Source organism: Thermobia domestica, chromosome 16 (genome assembly GCF_964235325.1).
Source record: "Thermobia domestica chromosome 16, izTheDome1.hap1.1, whole genome shotgun sequence".
In the NCBI taxonomy this organism is placed as follows: Eukaryota; Metazoa; Arthropoda; class Insecta; order Zygentoma; family Lepismatidae; genus Thermobia; species Thermobia domestica.
Genome location: NC_137469.1, coordinates 38,655,430 through 38,673,461, shown reverse-complemented (window position 1 = coordinate 38,673,461; position 18,032 = coordinate 38,655,430). Strand labels below are relative to the sequence as shown.

Genomic DNA, 18,032 nt, shown 5'->3' with positions numbered 1-18,032 from the left:
CCCCCCCCAAAAAAAAACTTCATAATTTGGTATGCATTTGCATACTTCCTTAATAAAAATAGACTTGTTTAGCAGGGAAATGATTGATGTAGTATAAATATTTGATCTTACACTTTACTTTCTACCCTTCCTTTTCTTATGAAAGCAATTTAGTTCTAATATTTTCGTTGAGAGTACATATAGATGACAATAATTAACAATAGTTATAGTCTTTTCGGGTGCAGAATAGCATCATTTTAATAACATATAGTCATAGTGTATTGTAGTATTACACCCCTGCCCAAAGTTTGGATCCTCCCAAAAAATTCTGAGTGCGCGCCTGATTTGTCCAATTAAGGCAACTCGACCGGTATTTGAACACTGTCTTAACACAACTGTGTTTCTTTGACAAAGGAATGATTTATGTAACCTAAAGATTTTGTTTTTCTCTAGATCTGTTCAATGCTGCATTCACAAAACTTGAACACATTGACTTCTGTCCTTAACCAACTGGATCCAGTTTCTACTTTTTATTCCTAGGTCTTGCTAATGGACATTTTCCGATTGAATTCCCAGTCGAAACTTTGAAAGCGTTCCGGCTTTCTTTCATTCTGGCTATGACCTGCCCACCTGAGCCTATGACCTTATCAATTTTTGGTAAACCGTATAAATTATGTACTTCCTCGTTATGAAGTTTCCGCCATTTCCCATTCCCGTTCCTCTTGGGTCCGAATATTCCTCTCGGAATTCTATTCTCAAATACATTCAGTCTGCATTCTTTCCTCAGAGAAAGCGACTATGTTTCGCAACCATACAGCACAATAGGCATGATTATCGTTTTATGCATTCAGGCAGAATTCGAGACGACAAAAAAAATTGAACAGAATAATAATATGAATTCCCTGCTTTCAGTCGACATTTAATTTCTTCGTGGATATGATTTTGATCTGTTACTATTGATCCTAGATAGTATTTGACTATAAAATAATTACAAAAACTAGGTCTATTCAAAACTATCATTATATAGCTTTCTTGTGCAGTGGACATTGTCAATGTGATCTTCAAAACAAAAGAAAAGTTTCTCAATCCCTTATTACACCATAATTCGTGTTTGATCAAATTACACAGTATTAAGTACGATCTCAATTAAAATTAGAAATTCGTCAATTTGTTTCATATGAAGGGTAAGGGAAAAAAAAAAAGGAATGTCCATGTCTGCGCTTTATTGGGTGCTTTGTCGTATCTGTTGGTGACTCTTAGTACTATTTGACAGTATATGCCATGCATGCCTTAAGGTCGAAATGTCCATGTAACACGGGGCAAAAGATTTGACTACCCTATTCTTTATTACGCGGTTTAAAGTATAAAAACGCCGTTTTCTCGAAAATCCAGTTTTGTGACATTCCTCCTTTTTTCCCCTTACCCTTCATATGTTCTCTAAATAATAGATCGCAAACAAGTTCAGAGCTGTTCACTATTTTATGCTTGACTGTAGTTTTCCAAGCAAAAAGAAGGAAAAAGTTACGAAAACATAAAAGGTTGAATGGCTCTAAGTTATTGCGTCAACGGACTATGCACTAAAACATGCAACAATCTCGTTAGAAATGGACATTTCTTCTTCCCCCTTCCGGTTATCATCTGATACTGTAATCACTGAAAGCAAAAAGGGGAGAAGTTGTGAACACGTATTTAGACGTAGTATTGTGGCGGGACGACAAGAATAGATTGTAATGTATTAATAGATGTATACGAGGTGTGTTCAAAAAGTATGGGACCTAATTTTTTTTCTCGTGTAAACCAATGAAGCGCGGGAGACTTACTTCAGTGTAGACGTAGAGAGGACACTTGCGCAGTCACGAATTTCTTTCTGCCAACGAGTGAAAAAGTGTAGTGAGCGATCGTCGGATCTTTCTTTTAAAAAAAAAAAAAAAAAAAAAATAGAAACAGATTTTGTAAAATTTGAGCAGCGATATTGTATCAGATTTTTCCAAAAGCTTGGCGATGCCCAGCGGAAACCATTCGATCGGATCAGTACATTCAATTTTGAGCGAGAATTTGGGCATGAGAAGAGCGTCCGCGAAATTTGATTCAGGCTTTCATATCCAAAAGAACATTCCTGTGTGTCGTCAGGCTCTCTATTCACGCAACAGGGCTTCGTGTAACTTTTGGTTATTTCCCAAGCTGAAAATGCCACTAAAAGCGACCCGATTTGATTAAAGAGAAGACGTCATGCGAAATGCGACGGCACGGTTGCTCAACATTGGGCGTTCCTGAAGTGTTTCCAATAAAGGCGGAAGCGCTAGGAGAAGTGTGTGCATTACCAAGGAGACTATTTTGAAAAGGATTAGTGTTTCGGATTTCCAAATCAATAAATGTATTGTTGCCAACTAGATTCAATACTTTTTGAACACACTTCGTATATACTGGGTGGTTCATTTATCTTGATAAGCCTTGCTAATTTTTTTTAAACTAATAGATACAACACAATGAAATTTCATAACTCATAGATATCAATAGAGGGATATTGTTTGAAATACTCTGTGATACCATCAGACTAACAGTGTTGTCAACTCAACATAAATTTTTATTTTTTTCAAATAACACTACGTTAGGTTATTATATATTTCAAATCTACATGTAAAACTAAAGCTTACAATTCCACACCTGCAAACCAAGAATGCTACAGTATCAAAAACATCGAAAAATTACTAAATTTTGGAAGGCTCTACAACAGTAATAATGGAACTGACACAGACAGTAACGCAGATCCAAACTACCTTATTATCAAATACTATGGTCATCTCACGTATTTCGAACAGGTAGAAACAAAATGAAAGGAATTGAAGAAATTGAAAATTTGACGTTTTCTAAAGGATTTTATTTCAAGAAAGTGGATAAAGAAGTAGGATCCTTAGACCTGCTACACACTATGAGATAAATCCTAGGAAATACTGTATCTTACGCTTTTTCCTAGAGTCAAAATCTCAACGTGTATGGCATCAGGTCGAATGTTATTTCCTATGTTCTGAACGATCCTATGAGATTTCTCTGGTTTAGAGCACGCTCTATTTCGGAAAGAAAATTCATAAGATTTCGATTGAAGCGACAACAGGTGAGAGAAAGTGAAAACAAATTTGTTTTCTCCTCGCCAGCAAAGATGCTATTTGCACACTTATTAGTGCATGCGAGGAGCATACATTTTTATATAATACAAAGTCATCGCTCTATCACAACAAACGCGCAAGGCAGAAGGCACACCATAACATTGCTGACCGAGTATACGTTTTGAGACCTAACACTACTTCGGAGAATATGAAACAGGAAAAAATCTTCACGTGTATGGCACAAAAGGGTAGGATTTCCTACGAGTTATGTCGTAACATTTTTCGTAAGATAAATCCTAAGATATTTCCTAGGATTTATCTCGTAGTGTATAGCTGGCTTTCAATTGCTTAGATGGTTTTCAATTGACATAAAATCATAATGCCGCTTACAGCAATTTATACCTCAAACCATTCCGGAGATAGGAAAAAAACGGTTAAAGTTGATATATATGGCTTAAAACGGTTTATTTGTGGGACATTTTTTTCAAAACAATTTTTAATTTTTATATAACATTCCAACAATAGTTTTCGGTAGGTATAATTGCAACACTTTCTCAGAATTACATAATTTAAGCAGTGTTGCAAACTTTGCCAGTATTTACCATTCTCCTAAATAGTTTGAAATATCAAGTTGCTCTAAATGACATTTTGATCTCCATATAACATTTAAAGTCATCTATGCAATTGGATAAGGTACTTATCCAAACGATTCTTCGAAATAAAGCATTTTTTTTTAAAAAAAAGTAAAATTTTCAGTCACTTATATCTTTTTTCCTATTTATTCGAAACTTGTCATATCATGATCACAGTGTTACATAGTAAAGTACTTTGAACGTGGACTGCTCCGTATGTCTCACTTGCGTTATTATTGTTATAAAGGCCCACAAAATGGATGTTTGGGATGTTGTAGTGTCCTTAGTTAGTAACACTGATAAGTTTTTGTTTAACATGTAGATTTTAAATATACCTGACTTAGTGCCTGACTTAATAACCTGACTTAGTGCCATTTGAAAAAGTTAACTTTGAGTTGGCAACATTGTTAATCTGGTGATATTACAGAATATATCAAACAATGTCTCATTGTCGATATTTGCACGGTACAAAACTTCAATTTTTTTTTCTATTAGTTTAAAAGTTACAAAGATGTATCAAGATAAATGGCCCACCCTGTATATGTCCTCATATACTGTAGATGTATATATTAGGGAAGTAATATTTCCACATAGTTTCTCTTGTTAGAAATCACTAACAAAACTAGAAATATGTTTCAAATCAAGTTCCGATCATTGACAAAGAAAAGAAAGAAAAAGCAAAATAGACGTGAAGTAGATAAGAATGTAACGTTTGTGAAGACTCAAGAACACAGTATTCCTCGTCTATCACTGAAAAGTGGTGTCCTACATACTCCAGATATTACATACTAATCGTTGGCATCCTTCCTTAAAAGCTGCACATGCAACGTAAACTAAATAAAGGATTATCCAGGTCGATGGGTAGAGTTCTACACGTGACCTACAAACTTAAATTTGATCCTTCGTTTACACTGACATACTCTTCAGCGACAAGACCTGTTTCTATTTGAATGGGGAAATCAATTGGAAAATACCTACTAATTGTGGTATTAGTATGACAGTAATCTCAGCCAGGTTAATTGGAATAAGGAACATAGTCCTGCGAGTGGCATGTCGGACACCCGCATAGTTGATGAAGTTTTCATTGACACTATTTTAACGGTGCAACAGTACCTGACCGTTCTGTAGGAACATACGTTTCCTTCCCTTCCGAACCCAAACGGCAACTTTTATTCTTATTTTCAACAAGATGCTGCCCCTCCCTACTATGGCGTTAGTACCCGTCAGTGGTTCGATGCACAACTCCCTGACAAATGGAATGATCGCCATGATACAGTGAATTGGCTACTCAAATCCCCTGACCTCATACCTTTAATTTGAAGCAGATGGTGTATTCTGAGAAATCACGCGTTATAAGGAAATCACACATGTGTGCGTGCATGCGCATGCATAAGGTAATGCATGCGTGTAACCACATTTCACCTGAATTCTGTTGCGTGTGTAGTAGGAGTGGATACGACCACTCAGTTTTTCAATAGTGGGGCCGCGGTAGCTCAGTGGTAGAGCGTTCAACTCTGGTGCTTGGGGTCCCGGGTTCAAACCCTGCTCTCGCCAAGTAAACTTTGTGGTAGACAAACACCGTGTGCGTGGGTTTTCTCGGGGTTCTCCCGTTTCCTCCCACTTTCTCCATTCCACCATTTCATTCATCTCTCATCATCACCGTCTCCTTTAGCCTAACCGGCATAACCGTGGGACGTAAAACTTAAAAGATTTCAGTTCTACAATAGACAGGATGGCCAGCATATAGAACATGTGCTGTATTATGGTACTGCTACGCGTAGATTATTTTCAAATTTTAGGGTTCGTAATGTACAAACCATACAAGATATAAAAGAAACAGTTGGATCTTTGCATTCCTGAGCTCACTCCAGTATTACTTGAATTGCGACATACTCAACATCCCATTTGAAATTTCGAACTTCCATTCACGATGGCAGGTTTCATGATGATGGCCATAGTAGCCACGTATCCTAGATCTACCCTCTACTACCATCTTCCATCAACAGATCTCACACTTTCCTCTTAAGTTCCAAAATGTAAAGCTCTTCAAAGACTTTTGGCTCACCCTATATATATTCGTATATGTTTAGATATGCATATAACAAATCTTGGGTTACTTATTTGCCACTAATTAAAAAGAAAAGTTAAAAACTCAGATAATTTGGTACATTGTCAAAGCTTCTTATCCAGACCTCTCCCTCTTCAGTACATGCACTTCTATACAGGGTCTGTGAACCATGAGAAATTCCTCCACTTCGCAAACTTTTAAGACATATAAGAAATGAAAGAGCCACAAGTTTCAAAAGAAAAAAAAAAGATTCACCGCCACATCTTGTGTATTTCTCAAAGACTATTTCCTGTGCCATATTCAGTAAATATCAAAAAGAAGACGAAATGAATCAGTTATTTGAACGTGAAAGCTTCCGTGTCGTCAGATGGATTCATGCATCTTTCCGCTTTAGCTTTAAAAAAAAAAAAAAAAAAAAAAAAAAAAAAAAAAAAAAAAAACGAAAATGCTTTGTAAGTACAGATAGCACGAAGTTACATTCTTCTTCTGCTGAAAGAAAAAAAATAAATAAAAAAAAAGTATGGAAATAACGCCTTTATTATGTGGATTGATTTCTTTCGGTCACGCAACGATTCCCGAGCGATTTTACTAACATGGAATACACTATAGCGATGTACTTTTAACACATATTGGCGAATGATATATTGATTCGTACTCTTTTAATATGTAGCACAATATTTACTAACAATCTGAATATGAATAAGTTATTAAAATTCTGCAATCTTATTAGTGTTCAACGGGGAAGGGGGGGGGAATGTCCAAAAATGACACACCAACCGATAGACCTCATTGACCGGAACAAAATTATGCAACTGAATATAAATCCACATGCGTAATTTTCGAAACCTAAATTTTGATGCTATAAAACAACGCCATCTATTAATATGAAACTGAAACTGAAATACACATATATTATAAACTTTTCATTGTAACACTAGCAAGGTAACAGAATCAGTGACGGTGTGCAAGGCAAAGTTTTAAGCTATAAACCCCATCCTCTTAAGAGCCTGACATGTTTCGGTTTTATTTTTTTAAGTGAAAGGAAATAAATGAAATGCAACTTACCACAATCATAGATAATGTTATTCTACAACAGAAAATATGAACCTCAAGAATTTTCAGTGTTGCCATCTACAAAAATTACAGTGTTGACACAATAACATTTTCCCCAAAAAAATCCAAGTTAAGGCAAAGGCTAAAAGAACTAACTCAATTGCATTTGATTACGTATCATGTTGTTTTTGTATCCTGTGAACTAATAACATTGTTATTTAATTCTAATAACTGTATGTTAAACTATTTTGTTTATTACAAACTAAATACAACTATTAGACCTATTTAAAAAGTATTACACATGATTCCAAGTCAACATGGTACGTAACTAAATGTAGTTGAGTTTGTTCCCCTAGTCGCTGTTATTCTGGCAACACTGTAAGTACTATGGACGGTAATACTAAAAATTCTTAAGGTTCATATTTTCTGTTGAAGAATAACATTGTCTATGATTATGGTAGGTTACATTTCATTATACTATATCCTTTTACTTACGAAAAACGAGCAAAAGAAAAATGGTAAATTTTCTATTATTTTTAGTATACCAGGACTTTAACAGCACAATCATGCATTTACATATTCACTTGTAAAAATAATAAAATAAAAAAATTAAAAAAAACCTTATCTATTGTATCACTTTTTCTTGTCTTTTTTCAGTACAATCGTACCGGCCAGGGATCCCAATGTAATCAAGCCATCATGCTTATAACCGACGGTCCTCCATCAGCGTTTCAAGAAATATTTCGACAACACAACATGCCTCATATTCCTGTTCGTGTGTTCACGTATTTGGTAGGACGAGACGGAACGAACTCTGATGAAATGAAGTCAATCGCATGTAACAACAAAGGTACAATAGTTCTTTAATCATTTTCTTTTCTTTTTTTTTTTTTTTCATCTGGCTGCATTGCTTTTTTTCAAGATACTAAGTTCAAGTAGCATAAATATTGTATTGAATCTTCTGAATTTTGAATGTAAGAAAATCTTTGAAAATTATATGGTAGAGTTTTCAAAAATAATAGGAGGTTCCAACATTCCTAGTCATAAAGGTACTACCCAAAAGTAAAGGATGTTCCAATGACAGCAATATATATATATATATATATATATGGGAAATTGGAAAATTTTTGTTCCGTTGAAGGTCGCCTATTTTGAAAAAAATTTCAGATGCACTTACTACTACTAAGTACATGTAAATTAGGTGTTCAGCAGCGCTGAATCCTTATTGGTGTAGTAAATAAAAAATAATAAACTTTTCAGCACCCACGGAGCTGAGACCATAGGACACGGAGTTGAGATTAGTTAACACGGAGTTGAAAATTGCTGTGGAGTTGAGAAACATGATACATCTGGGTGATAAGTTTTGGTTTATAAGTGATTAATCTTATAATTTACATAAAAATTGAAATAATTTTCCAATAATTTTTGTAAGTTAGAATTATTCTCCTTATATTGAATAAAATTCTAACAAACTAGATGACACGTATCATAATTTGTTATACAAAAATACTCCAGAAAATACTGCAAACATATGAAAATATATCTAATGAAGGTTCCAAAGTGACGTACAATAAGAAAAAAAGAAATACACATACAGTTATCAAATATTGAAAAATTATTGCGCTTTCAATATGTTGACTATCGTATGGAAGGATAGACGTTTTACATAAGCTTACGAAACAAATGAAGTAGTCACTAAACCTGTCTATTGTCTACTTCATTTGTTTTCTGAGCTTATGTAAACCGTCTGTCTTCTCTGTGTGATCAGGTCAACACGTCGAAAGTGCAATACTTTTTCAACATTTGGTAAGTCTATTTGTATATTTGGTATATATACAAGGTGTTTCAAAACAATACACACATCGTTTGGGAACTGATTCCTGACACCAAGGTAAGACGAAAAGTATAGACAACCTGGGTGCACACTTGCTTCCTTTCGGAGTTATAGGCTGCTGAAAACATTTTTAAAAAAAATTGAATTTTAAAGGTTCATAGCTCCAAAACTATGAGATCTGCCGTAGTCGGGTCACGACTTCACTTAGGAACTAATATGTGCACTATCCAGAAATGTGTTTCAGAATCCTGAGGTACTCACGAAGCAATTTTTATAGAGGGAGTTTGGCTACGGGCATATAATCTGAAGTATTCACCAACTACTTCTATAAAAGTTGTTGTGGAAGTACCGCAGGATTCTAAAACATGGATATTTGGATAGCGCACATACTAGTTCCTAAGTGAAGTCTTGACCCGACTACGGTAGGTCCCATAGTTTTATGCTATGGACTTTTAAAGTTCATTTTTTCATGTTTTCGGCAGCATTTGTGCACCCAGATTGGTCTATACTTTTTGTCTTATCTTGGTGTTAGGAATCACCTCCCAAACGTTGTCGGTGATGTTTTGAAACACCCTGTATAATGAACACTAAATGATAGTGTAAGGCACTCATCATTTCTCAGTTTTCTTTGGATAATTCGATGTTCTTTGTTAAGTAACCCACATTTTCCACTCCAATGAAGGAAATGTCTTGAGGAAACAGGGAAGGGCTGTTCTAATCTACACAGAATGTCAACTGCCAACACTTTTTGAACGTCAGGTTTAGTGGGCCAGGAGAAATTCCTCCCGATCCGCGTCATAAAATTGACTGGCCGTACATTGCCGTTCTATGTTATTTCTTATAGACTATTACACAAGAAACATTTAGAAATATAAGAAATACATTGATATTGAAAGATTTTGATGTTTTTTTTTTTCGTTAAACGCCTGCGTACCAAGTTGTACGTACCGAATATATTTTTTCGGAATTTTTAATAAACTTCTATTGAGACTCATGTGTGACAATAATGAGTTGGAAAAAGTTACAAATTAGTTAAGAAGAAATAATCCAATATCAATCAATCAAGAGAGGAAATAAACCAATATCAATTAATATACGCATCTGCTTTCCATGCACAAAAATATTTTTCTTATTGCTTCTTTAAAAGCTTTTTGTTGGTGCGCATAATACTTATAGATTGAGACGTCAATAGGTTAAAAACAGACACCATCCATCTCGACTTGACTGAAGTTTTACCTCCGGCTACCTGACAGCCCCAAATCTGAACTTCCGCGAAACTCTCCTTAAATGGGCTAGGACCCACCAGCCGGCCTTTAAGTGTGAATGACACGTGGTCAGCGTGTCGGTTCCTACGGCCGTTGTGATGGTCTGCGCGATCAGGTTTCAGTACATCTCTACTCAAATGAGTTTTTCAATTGCCTCACTGTGCGAAGTAAACACCATTAATTTTTTAGCTTCCACCGGGAAACAAACCCAGAACCACGCACGAAAGGCGAGCGTACTAGTCACTAGACCATAAACAAGCTTTAATTCAATCATTATGTTGAAAGAACAAATATTTGGAAGAGCATGAGCATAACAACACTATAGGATTATCAACTCCGTGAACTTGTCTCAACACCGTGGATTCCTTAGTTTTCAGATAGACATGGAGTTGAGCACCATGGAGTAGAGAATCGAATATAATTTATCTTTACCGGCCCTCTTTTTAACCAGTACATGTGAGTAATTGTGTACGAATTTTCTACGTTAAGGCGTAGGTTTCTCAAGGGAAAGTAGGTATATACCATACAAATACATTCAGTAATAAATACCATGGTGTTGAGTATCAATTAATATACGCACCTCCTTTCCACACACAAAAATATTTTTCCTATAGTTTTTAACACATGCACACAACTTTTTCTGTTCTTCAGTCAAACATGTCTGCCTTGTCTTCTTGTGGATGTTGCCAATGTGGACGATCATGCTATCTGTTGAGAGCAATGACAATTTTTTCTCATGCCATGGAGTTGAGACGAAATAGAGGTGACAGAAACGAAGCATAGTCAAGCTTTCGAAAATAATCGTTATAAAGGTTTACTTTCCATAAAACCGAAAGATTGAAATGTTCTCTTCCATTTAATTACTATTAAATGATGTTTGATTTGCGACTTCAGTTGTAATTTATTCATTAAAATCAGTCAACTGTAGTCTGTGACAGCCCATGGAGTTGAGAAATCTGGGTAATAATTAATTTTTTACGTATGTTTCGTGTTATATTTGCAAACTGTTATACATGGCATACCTACTTTGTGACGGTTACTACCAAACAAAATAAAAATGAGGTGATTCTTTCTAGTAGTAGTATGAAGAAATGCCCGTGACAGAAAATTTCCCTTTTTCGTGGAATCACCCATATATATATATATATATATATATATATATATATATATATATATATATATATATATATATAGGGTGTTTCAAAACAACACCGACAACTTTTGGGAGATGTTTCCTGACACAATGATAAAAGAAAAAGTATAAAGCAACCTGGGAGTAGAAATCCGTCATTTTGGAATTATAGACTGCCGAAAACATGAAAAAACGAACTTTTAAGGTCCATAGCTTCACTACTATTGGATCTATAGTAGTCGGGTCAACACTTCACTTAGGAATTAATCTGTGTGCTATCAAAAAATATATATTTCAGAGTTCTGCGATATTCACGCAACAATTTTATAGAGAGTGTTTAGCTACGGATATAAAATTTGAAATATTCACCAACGACCTCTATAAAAACTGTTGTGGAAGTACTGCAGGATTCTGAAACAAGGATATTTGAATATGACACATACTAGTTCCTAAGTGAAGTCTTGACCCGACTACGGTTGGCCCCATAGTATATATATTCACCTTAACCACACAAATAGCATGGAATATTCCAGGAATATCATAATGTTTTATGAAAATATGAGTCCTCCAACCACGTGGATTCTTTTGAGAATCTACACAGTGAATACTTAAATAATGAAGACTGTCATACCGCCTACATCAATTACTTTTTGTTTGACTTCCGGTTTCAATTGAAGATATCATAAAACCAAGTGTAAAATCATGGATGACTTCAAAGCTATACTTTTATGCAAACCAATAAATAGGCCTATATAACGTGGAATATATAAACTGTAGGAAAAAGAAATCTCAACACAACAGGGTTAGAAGTGGTATGGAATTTCGATATTTCGTTTGTTAATATTCCTGGAACCACCTCATCGTTATCTAATGAGATTGAGTTATATAAACGTCAACTTGCTTCCAAGAATAAATTCTTCTGTTCATTGAGTATATTTGCTTGTATGTGGGTTGGAAGCGGAATGAGGACTACTACAACACAACAATGCCTAACAATTTCCTCTGTGCTGAAAGGGCTAAACTCTAATGGAAGAGTTGGAAGTTCCAACCGCCTGTAAAGACTGCTTTCGAAAACAAAATTTGTTGATTGTATCATCGTTTATTAAACAAAGTATTAAATGGAGCGCACCTTTGCTGCACGAGGCCCAGGTTCGATTTCTGGTGCGAGATTACAAAGTTTATAATTTCATAATCATTGTTTAATGTTTTGATGATGCATGGTACTGGAGGGCTTTCTTTTACTCTCACTCTCCAAACTCATAAAAATTATGCCGAAAATGTCATTTTTAAGGAACATAAAATATACGAGGCGAATGTTAAAATTGTTGTAAATTGCATTATCTTATACTCCAGTATTGGCATAGTCTGGGGGTAACAATGAAAATTTAAGGAGGTCTGCTTTAAATTATTATTGCAAACATTACCTAACGTAATTATATATATATCGGGTGTTCTAAAAATGGCGCCCACGGACCACAGAGCACTGTTCTACAGGCCAACATAATTTGGGAATATTGGACATTTTCGGTATTTTTTTGGTGGGCTTATTTTTGCACGTAGAAGATTGAAATTGTGCACAAACATTGAGTCCACCGAGTACTATTTACCATTTTTTTTCAGATTTCTGCGTTAAAACAGGGGGTTCAGAGGGGCAAAGGTTGAAAAAATTAATATTTTGACCAAAAAATCCCTTTCTTCGGGATTTTCCCGCCTTAGGTACATGATGGAGACACGTGAGTCATACCGTCTGAAAGGCAGTTCTATTCTGAAGAGAATGATTGGCGAAACATGATTCTAGGGTAATTAGGGATGTCTCAGGAATTTTTTTTTACCTGAGATCATGGTCTTTGCGGTAATTTGGGGCATTGTGGGGATTCTTGATAAAATTTCTTCCGCCCTTAGTATTCAGGATAGAAACTTGAAAATTGGCACACACATTGAGTCTACCAAGTACTATTTATCAATTTTTTTTAGATCTCTACGTTCACACAGGGCCGCTCCAGAGGAGCCCAAAGTGTGAAAAAATTCCCTCCGAAATTTTCCCTTTGACATCAATTTTCCCTCTTCTGGTATATGATATGGGCATGCAAGTGGTACCATTTGAAAGCTAGCTTCATTCTGAAGAGAATGAGGTATGAACCATGATCCTAGGATAAATAGTGACGATGCTGTAGCTGCTTGACTGAAAGTCTAAAAAATACCCCAAAAGCCCCGGATCCCCGAAGGGTTAAACGAACTGGAACCGCAATATTTAATTGTATATCTGTGTTACAAACTTAAGGAAATACTTATTCATAGAGAAAATGTATATACATTACTCAAGTTAGTTGTTAATATTATCGTTATCATGCAAGTGTGAATACTGTGATAAGTTTTTAGAGAGATTTAAATTCCTACTGTTTCATCGAGGTCGTCGATTACATATATATATATATATATATATATATATATATATATATATATATATATATATATATATATATATATATAACCTGTTACGTAATAGCTGAGGTACCTGAGGTACGCGTGTTGTAATAGGGATGGGCAGGAATATATTGAGCTTTCTCACGATAGAGATATCAACATTGCGCAAGATTATATACTTTTGTATTCTGACTCTGTAGTCATAAACGCAGTAGTAGCCGATAATTATATTGTCAGCGATAGAAGAATAAAAACTTACTTCTTTGCAGGATTGTTTTATTATTATGAATTCTTTGCATGCGATTTGAATACTTAGCCTTCTTTTTCTTTCTTCTTTTAAAAAAAGGAAGAGAAGAAAAGAATCGTCTTACCTTTTTACGTTTCCGTATTTCCGTTACTTTTTTTTAACCTAGTATTTGCAAGTAAGACCTGCTATACACTATGAGATAAATCCTAGGAAATATCTTACGATTTCGCTAGAGTCAAAATCTCAACGTGTATGGCATCATATCGCATGTCATTTCCGATGTTCTGAACCAGATCCAATGAGATTTCTTTTGTTTAGAGCACGCTCTATTTTGGAAAGAAAATTCGTAAGATTTCGATTTAAGCAACATCAGATGAGAGAAAGTGAAAACAAATTTGTTTTCTCCCCGCTAGCGAAGATGCTATTTGCGCACTTAATAGTGCATTTCAATGCTCTATCATCATAACGGACATGCAAGGCAGAAGGCATTGGAAAATATTGATGGCCGAGTATGCGTTGTGAGACCTGACACGTCTTCGGAGGATTGAAACAGGAAAAATCTTCACGTGTATGGCACAAACAGGGTAGGATTTCGTACGTGAAATGCCATAACATTTGTCCTAAGATATTCCCTAGGATTTATCTCATAGTGTACAGCAGGACTGATTGTGTTAGGAACAGACATGTACGTTCATATGAGAGCGGGAAGACGGAAGAAAATGCGATCGCCCTCCTACTTGGCACTTTTACACATTCTATTTACAAAATGGGGCCGCGGTGGCTCAGTGGTAGAGCGTTCACCTCTGGTGCTTGGGGTCCCGGGTTCGATCCCAGCCCCCGCCAAGTGAACTTTGTGGTGGACAAACACCGTGTGCGTGGGTTTTCTCGGGATTCTCCCGTTTCCTCCTACTTTCTTCATTCCACCCTTTCATTCATTTCTCATAATCACCGTCTCCTTTAGCCTAACCGGCATAACCGTGGGACGTAAAACTCAAAGATTTCATTTTTCTATTTACAAAATAATAATAATAATAATAATAATAATAATAATAATAAAAGTACATGGATACGTAAATGACTAAATAACTAACTCTTTATCTTATTTATACGTAAAATGAAAATCTGGATTTCTTTGGACTGTCTCCACCCTAGGATATGAAAAAGAATACGAAAGATCTGAAACCAATAAAAATTGTACGTCTTTACACATATTTTTTAAATTTGTAAATCTATGCATCATTGTATGTTGTATCATTGTATATTGTATATGTACTGTTTGTATCATAGGGCAAAGTTGGACGAGGCACGTTGACTCAGTGGTAGAGCGTTAACCTCTGGTGCGTGAGATCTCTTGTTTGATCCCCAGCCAATTAAGTTTGTGGTGAACAAGATCGTGTCCGTAGATTTTCTAAGTATGTACTCCTGTTTCCTCCCACAATCTCATTCCACTAATTCTTCCATCAACATTCACTTACCTTTATCATCCGTCTCCCTTAGCCTTAAGGGCATAAACGTGGGACATTAAACTGAAAGAGGGCAAAGTCAAGAGAGATCGCGTGGTACTGTAGTTCGCGCGGGGGCCCAGATGGGGGAGAAGGAAAGTGAGTGGCAAGTTGTAACGAACGGAAAATTAGTAACTTTGCAAATAGAATCATCAGTTAAATTCTGGCTCGATAGAAACTGTTCTATAAGAAATATGTTCCCTACGTTGTGCGTGAATGGTGCAAAGTAAATGGGTAAATTTTCCTAAACGTTTGGAACACATTCATAGGAAAGTTGTGGTATCAAATAATTAAAAAGTGACGTGTATTTGACTTAGTGAATTATAAAAGCTAGCATTGTGCTACATAGTTTAACGCCAGTCTGGAAAACTCCACCCATATTATGCGGGTTCGTTATCTCCTTCCTAAATAGACAGATTATGCACTCATGAAGTATAGGAGTGGTCGCACAGACATTCATTGAATGCAATAACGTAGGGTAGGTCGTGCATGCGGGATAAGTAACATATTATTCGTGAACATCATACTAAAGGGAGTAATAAAAAAATATACGATAGCTACAGGTTTTTCTGAAAGTACATTAAGAGGCTCGTAGTTAGAGGGTGGGCAGGAAAATTGATCTCCTCTACGACCATCTTCAGTTCCCGTGAAACGTTCAGTTGTTTGTTGGAATATAGCTCTTAGGCATTAGACGTGAACTTATGTCAGTTCCCTCAAAAATGATTTCAGGAACTAAGGTAAATTAAATTGCGATTATGCCACTTCTGTGCAGACCACGTCCTTTAACAAATAGTGTCTAGTAGAGCCCCTCACTTTTTGATTTTGCCTCGTTGGTCAAAGTTTTTCTGCAAGAAAATTGGCAGTAGATGGTACTTCATTAAAATGGGATTCAGTCAAAAATATATACATATATCTTACATTATCAGTCTTTTTCAAATATAATCTAAACTACGTTGACTATTTTATTAAGTTATCTATGTAATTTATTGCATTACGTAAGTCTAATTATCTCATGTTTATTATAGGGTATTACATTCAAGTGAACAGCCCAGATGAGGCCAGAGAAGCCGTGCTCAACTACATCTATGTAATGGCCCGACCCATGGTGATGTACCAAAATGACCATCCAATCCAATGGACACCAGTTTATGCAGATATCAGAGTATGTAGTATTATTAGTTTATTATACAATTTATTTAGTTTAATTTGCTTTTTTTAAAAAAAACTAAATATGCCTACACACAGTATATTTAATTGAAAGATACTAGGAAAAAGTAAATTATAAGATTCAAAACAGTAGGATATAAGGAATGTGATATCGTTAACAATATACGAACTGTATTTACTTTTTAATGCTACCAGACAATATATCACACAATTGTGTAGCTGTGTGGTTGCATGTAGAAAAAGCTACGCGAGGAAACTAAACCAATACGTTGGTTTATTACGGATCAGATCTTTTCCCTGTTCTAAACGGCTATGGGATTCTATGTTAGGAAGCTGAGGTGAAGAAATAAATTGAAAATTAGGATTAGGAATATCATGCAAATTTATTCAAGAAGTGAGTAGTTATATAGCTTCGTTACATGAATACATTCATTCAAACTATTAAACTTCCTCGAAGGGCTTAAGAGAGACAGAAGTGGATACAGCCAATAGAGATTAAGACACAAATTAGATTCTCAAATTAAGACTCTCAAATGCTTCTTGGCAAATCTCGGGTCTATTTTTTAAATTTTTATTTTTTTATTAACTTATTTTCTTTAAAATGTCAGAATAGTTCAATATACTGTAAGCCACAGATACGTTAGGCAAAAGGCAACTTTAGTGACAGGGCCGACTTGACTCTAGGAGTTCCGCGGTGACTATGAAAGTGTGAACACCTCCGATAGTGAGCTGCTGAAGAGGAAGTGGTTAAAGTGAAAAATATTCATCATCTACACACATCACGTTTAAGCACGAAAACATTTATACCATTTACAATTACTTTACACGCATTCATTTCATCTATATTTCACTTTATCCAATATTTTCACCCCGATCTTCTGGGTAACGGGCCCTCTTCTTCCTGCTGAAACTCTTTCCCGATTTTGACCATATTTATACCTAACTAAGACATTTCAATTATTACCTGGATAAGACTAATTGTTTCTCTATTTACCCATATCTTACATGACTAACAATTTATACTTAAAAACATATTTAATACTATATGTAACAGGAAATACGACTAGGAAGTCGACCAGAAAAATGCAAATGGCGGCTTATGTCATTTGCAAAATTAGATACAATAACAATAAAAACATTTCAATTTACACACATTTTTAGCATACTTGGCTAATAAAGCTGATGCTCCTATTAAAAACACCGATAATTGGTGAAGAAGACAAGACAAGACACAGATACGTTAATACAGCGGTACCGATGGAAGCTTCATAGGGGTCCAAAGAGTTTGATGAATACGACATATACGTTAATGCAGTTGTCCCAATAGAAGCTTCATGGGCATCTCCGGCTACGAAGCTTTTGGTAAAATATCCATAAAATTACCAATAAATCAATATAAGAGACACATATGTTAATGCAGCTGTATTAATAGAAGTTTCATGGGCATCTTCAGTCTATGAAGCTTTTGGTAAAATAGCTCAACAATGACCCAAAGGTTCAATGTAAATGACAGATATGTTAATACATGTGTACCAATGGAAGTTTTATGGGCATAAAAGCTAATTTATTAAAGGGGTTTAATTTACGAAAACTCCTTTATATATGTACTCTGTCTGTCCGTGCGT

At 35.4% G+C, this 18,032-nt stretch overlaps 1 protein-coding gene across 2 annotated transcripts in view; it reads left to right on the top strand.

The window, feature by feature from the left end:
- The window catches only part of stol (voltage-dependent calcium channel subunit stolid), a 483,866-nt gene that overhangs the window by 362,135 nt on the left and 103,699 nt on the right, over positions 1-18,032 (top strand). For both annotated transcript variants that reach the window (XM_081742355.1, XM_081742354.1), the window contains exons 8-9: positions 7,494-7,686; positions 16,266-16,402. In XM_081742355.1, the coding sequence (XP_081598481.1) occupies positions 7,494-7,686; positions 16,266-16,402 (330 nt within the window). The remainder of the gene's footprint in view (positions 1-7,493; positions 7,687-16,265; positions 16,403-18,032) is intronic.